Source organism: Passer montanus, unplaced genomic scaffold, assembly GCF_014805655.1.
Source record: "Passer montanus isolate IOZ18808 unplaced genomic scaffold, ASM1480565v1 scaffold96, whole genome shotgun sequence".
NCBI classification, from domain to species: domain Eukaryota; kingdom Metazoa; phylum Chordata; class Aves; order Passeriformes; family Passeridae; genus Passer; species Passer montanus.
This window is the reverse complement of record NW_024375034.1, coordinates 6359-10907: the sequence shown is the minus strand read 5'-3', so window position 1 is coordinate 10907 and position 4549 is coordinate 6359. Positions and strand designations below refer to the sequence as shown.

The 4549-nt window shown below is 60.2% G+C and overlaps 1 protein-coding gene across 3 annotated transcripts; it reads right to left on the bottom strand.

Annotated features, from left to right (window-relative positions):
- Window positions 1-1048: 1048 nt before the first annotated feature.
- Window positions 1049-3796, bottom strand: LOC120496124 (killer cell lectin-like receptor subfamily F member 1). Of its 3 annotated transcripts, XM_039696263.1 has the most exons (6): window positions 3485-3666; window positions 2998-3111; window positions 2790-2921; window positions 2528-2682; window positions 2124-2239; window positions 1049-1883 (listed from the first exon to the last, which is right to left on the bottom strand). In XM_039696263.1, exons 1-6 carry the CDS (start codon window positions 3567-3569, stop codon window positions 1760-1762), a joined length of 726 nt encoding a protein of 241 aa, XP_039552197.1. In that variant the 5' UTR covers window positions 3570-3666; the 3' UTR covers window positions 1049-1759. The 3 variants fall into 3 exon arrangements, 1 of the variants encoding a protein (XP_039552197.1); XR_005626218.1 differs by having other exon boundaries at window positions 1863-1883; window positions 2124-2682; window positions 3485-3796; XR_005626217.1 differs by having other exon boundaries at window positions 1863-1883; window positions 2124-2682; window positions 2998-3108.
- Window positions 3797-4549: the final 753 nt, after the last annotated feature.

Below are 4549 nucleotides of genomic sequence, written 5' to 3'. Positions count from 1 at the left end.
ATAGCAACTCCCCCCTCCCATCTTCCTGCCCGCAGGGTCCCCAGCCATGTCCCCCTCCCTCCAAACCTTTCTGTGACCCCAACCCCCACAGTGACACCCCGAACTCTTCCAGGACCCTCTGCCCCCCCACCCAGCCTCGGGCCACGCCCGCACCCCAAAGATCGGGGGGGCCCAGGGGACCCCCAGCCCCGCACCCCGCCGGGGTGGCGATGTCCCCGCTTGTCCCCTCGCTCGCTGTCCTCGCCTTCCGTGCGACACCAGAGCCGAGGGGACACAGGATGGGGCTCGGGGGTGGTGGCGCTGGGTTGGGGACACGGGGGAGGGGACAGGAAGCCAAAGCTCCTCTGCCCGCTGGCGCTGGCCCGGTGTGGTGCGAGCTGGCAGCGGGACCGGAGCTTCCTGCCCCCGCCACAGCCCGACAGCGACCGGGGGAGCCACCCCGGGAGGGAGCGAGGGGCTGGGGTTGGTTTTCTCCGGTCTGGTTTCCTCTGCAGACGAAGGAAAATCTGCTGCCCACTGGGGAAAGGACAAGGAGTTAGTACGAGAGGGAAAAAAAAACCCCTCAGCCCCCTAAAACGGAAAAAATAAAAGATCAAAATATTCGTCCTGATCTCTGGGAGATGAGAGGCAATAAATTGCCGCTGAAAGAAGCGTGAAAACGTCGGGAATTGGTCCATGAGATGGATCAAATGAAATCCCCTCCAAATGCGGGGACCTCTCCAAAAGATGGGGAGACCCTCTGGAAAAAAAGTGGGAATCCCCAAAAAAGTTAGGGACGCCTCAAATTGGGGACCCCCACCCCAAAAGCAGCAGTGTTGTCTCACATAACATCCCTCGGGACTGGGCTCCAGGGAGGGCAGCAGGTGGGAAAATCCTCGGATTTAGCTCCCCAGAGGGGTCTGGAGAAGAACATTTAATTAATTTTCAGTCAGGTTCTGGAGTTTTGGAAGGATTTGGTGGGGGGTTGGTATCTTCAAGTGAGAGTTTGGGGGATGCCAAGGTGAGGATGGAGTCAGAGCTCGGGGGAATGGTGACAGCCTGGGGTTGAATTTATTAAAATTGTAAGGGATTTTAAGGGACTTTAAGGGATCCATGAAAGGGGTCAACTGATGCTTTTCCAGATGTGTCTGAAAGCGGACACATCGTTTTGCAGAGCTCACGGTGCGTGGAGTGCCTCCACCTCCGAGAGAAGCCCTGGGGCCTCACTTCTCCTCCCCGCTAATTAGGAGGCGTTTATTAAGCTAATTAATCGCTGTTTGGTTGTCCTTGCTCCTCTGCACGGGCCAGCACGGGCTCAGAGGCTGCGGGTGCCGAAGCGGGGATAACTCTTCCTAAAATTGGGAATATCGGAGGATTGCTCCCAGACAAAAGCTGCCAGGACCGGCTGTGGCTGGCCTTGGACGCGGGGGACACGAGAGGGACACGGGGAGAGCACAGGGGACATGGGCAGGACACTGTGGATCATCAGTCTGAAGTTCTGCCCCTCTGGCTGAACCTCGGATCATCCCGGTACCAAAACACCCCTTAAAAATAAAATGCCACGTTTCTCCCTCCCTCTCCCCAATGTTCGCCCCAAAAGTGCAATTCCCCGCGTTATTTTTAGGTTTTATTCGGGTTTTTAAGGTTGATTTCTCTCCTACATCGCCCGCCTCAGGGAGACTTTCACCGGCTGCGGCTCTGCCCATCCCCGGGGGATGCCGGATCCGCAGGAATTGGGATTTTTCCTGCCTTAACGCTGCTTTTGGGGTGCAATGGAGGCTCAGATCTGGACAGACTCTTTCTGGCAGATCCACTGCAGCCTCGTGCCGCAGCTCTTAGGGCTGATCCCGTTCCCCTTGAGCGTTCCGCAGGCTCCAGGTCGCTCCTCCAGGTCCAGCTGGAAGCTGCGGGGGGCAGGAAGGAGCCCGTGTCACCCCCGGGGGACAATGGGGTGCCCTGGGGGGGACAATGGGGTGCCCTGGGGGACAGTGGGGTGCCCTGGGGGACAGTGGGGTGCCCTGGGGGACAGTGGGGTGTCCTCGGGGACAATGGGGAGCCCTCGGGGACAATGGGGAGCCCTCGGAGACAATGGGGTGCCCTCGGGGACAGTGGGGAGCCCTCCCAGCGCTCCCCCCGGCGCTCACCGGTCCCGGTCGAGCTCGGAGCCGTTCTCCCACACCCAGCCCCTCCCGGCCGCAGGCACCGAGAGGCCGATCCAGAAGTGCCGTGTGGGATTCCGCAGGCTTTCATTCAGGAATTCCTGGCCCGGGAAAGGAGAAGTGATGGCTCTGTTTTAGTCAGCAGGACAGAGCCACTTTTGGGGTGACCAAAACAGCGCCATCACTTCTTTCCCAGGCCGGAGCTTCCCACCCGTGTCCCCCACACTCAGCCACAGGCACTCGGGAGGGCTTGGACACAGCGTGGAGGCTGAGTTCAGGATTTTGGGAAGCCCCTCACCCTTCCATGGGTGCCTCCAGCCCCTTCGGCAGCACCACCCCACCCAGGGTGCATCCACATCCCACATCCCCAGCGCCATCCCTCCCGTCACCAGCTCATCCTGGTCCCGGGGCTCCAGCAGCGCGGAGCCCCGATGCCTGCAGTCCTCCCGGCTCCTGTCCCAAGGGTTCATCCCGTCGGAAATCCAGTAGCACTTGGCCCCGAGCAGCCTCCAGCCCACGGCGCACAGCCGGCACCCCTCGCTCTCTGCGGGCACACGGGCGGGTCCCGGCTGCTGAGGCAGGGACCGGAGGGCATCTCCTGCCTCTCTTTATGGGGGGAGGCTCAGAGGAGCCCCCCGGGGGGTGAGTTACCTCGGGGCGGGCACAGGACTCTCCGCATCTCCCTGAGGATGCCGTCCCAGCTCGAATGGGCGACTCCCAGCGAGGCGCTCTCGTAACCTGCGGTCCCCTGGGACTGCCACTGCTGTGCCACACACCAGGACACTGCCAGAGGGGGGTCAGGGAAATCGGGGGTGGGGTCCGAGGGGTGCCCGGAGCCCCCTGCCACCCCGAAACTCACGGCAGAGCACGAGGGACAGCGCCAGGGCGGCCGTCAGGGCCACGAGGAGGCGGCGGGGACAGCAGGAGGATGCTGCGGGGACCCTCTGGGATTCTTGAAAGCCAGATCCTGCTGCTGGGGAAAGGATATGGGAAAAAGAGCGGGATCGGGAGCACCTGTCGCCTCCCCGAACCCCGAGAGCCCAAGGCAGGAGGTCCTGGGGCAAAGCAACTCAGTGAGACGCCCCTGTACAGGAGCACGAAGAGTTGGGTGACCCCAAAACCCCCCTCTGCTCCATCTTTTGGGGTCACAGCTCGGGGGAATGGGACAGCAGACAACCACAGCATCAAGAAAAGCCCCCCCAGACCCGCCTCCCTCGAGCTGTGCCTCAGTTTCCCCACCCTGGGCAGCTCTTGGCGACTCCTGGGTGCCTTCAGCCCGCACCCAGCTCCCTCGAGTTCCTCTCCCCCAAAGATCGGGGTGCCCAGCGGGCACGACCCCCCAGTACCTGCACCCTGCCGGGGTGGGGACCTCCCCGCAGAGCCCCGCTTGTCCCCTCGCTCTAAGATCACGTAGCCGTCCTCGTCCTCCATGCGACGGCCGAGCCGAGGGGACACAGGATGGGGCTCGGGGGTGGTGGCGCTGGGTTGGGGACACGGGGGAGGGGACAGGAAGCCAAAGCTCCTCTGCCCGCTGGCGCTGGCCCGGTGTGGTGCGAGCTGGCAGCGGGACCGGAGCTTCCTGCCCCCGCCACAGCCCGACAGCGACCGGGGGAGCCACCCCGGGAGGGAGCGAGGGGCTGGGGACAGCGGGGGATTGCCTCCAGATGAAGGGAAAGCGGCATACGGGGCTGTGCCCGCGGGGGAAATGCCAAAACACCAAAGTCCTGGAGTTCTGATCCCATATGCAGATCACTTCCAGAATGACACGTGAAATGTTATTCTTCTCTTCCACTCCCCCATTCTATTCCTGAGCTGCTTCACCACCCTTTACTGTGGTGTCTTTAGAAAACAATTAAACTCAGCAATCAGAACGTTCATGCATTAATAAAAATACTGTACAGTTAATGGGCCAAGGGATCTAGACGTGCATTTCCTAAGCCCTTCCCCATTTCTTTCTGGGGGTAGCAGTGCTCCCCATCCCCTCCAGCCTGGCCCTTTGAGTAACTTGAGCCTCCAGGCTGCAAATCCCAGTCTCCAGCTAAAATCATGGAAAAGATGTTTCCACCCTCCCCACTTCTGGGTCTTTTCTTTTGAAAGGAACTGTCTTCTATCCTGTGATGGGAAGAGAGAGATCTCCAAAAGACAGAGCAGCTCTCCGAGCATCCCCCTCCCGCATCAGGACAAACTGGCAATTCCTCCACCCCTCAATGTTTCTGGCTCTCGTAGCAACAGTCCCCTGAGCAGGGAATAATGAGCACTGACTCCATGATTGCAGAAGGCTGATTAATTGCTTTATTCTGTCATCTTATATTATACTTATTAAGAAACTCATAACCCTTACAGACAGTCTGATACAGGTTTGACCTAACTGGTCAATCAATCCAAACACCATCCAGTGTCCAATTAAGGAA

Bases quoted from the DNA above. Each gene is read 5' to 3' on its own strand.
- LOC120496124 (XM_039696263.1), bottom strand. From the start codon at position 3,569: ATGGAGGACGAGGACGGCTACGTGATCTTAGAGCGAGGGGACAAGCGG. The intron at 3,112-3,484 runs GTACTGGGGGGT...TCCTTTCCCCAG, and splicing joins CCCACCCCGGCAGGGTGCAG to CAGCAGGATCTGGCTTTCAA. The intron at 2,240-2,527 runs GTGACGGGAGGG...TTCCCGGGCCAG, and splicing joins CCCGGGACCAGGATGAGCTG to GAATTCCTGAATGAAAGCCT.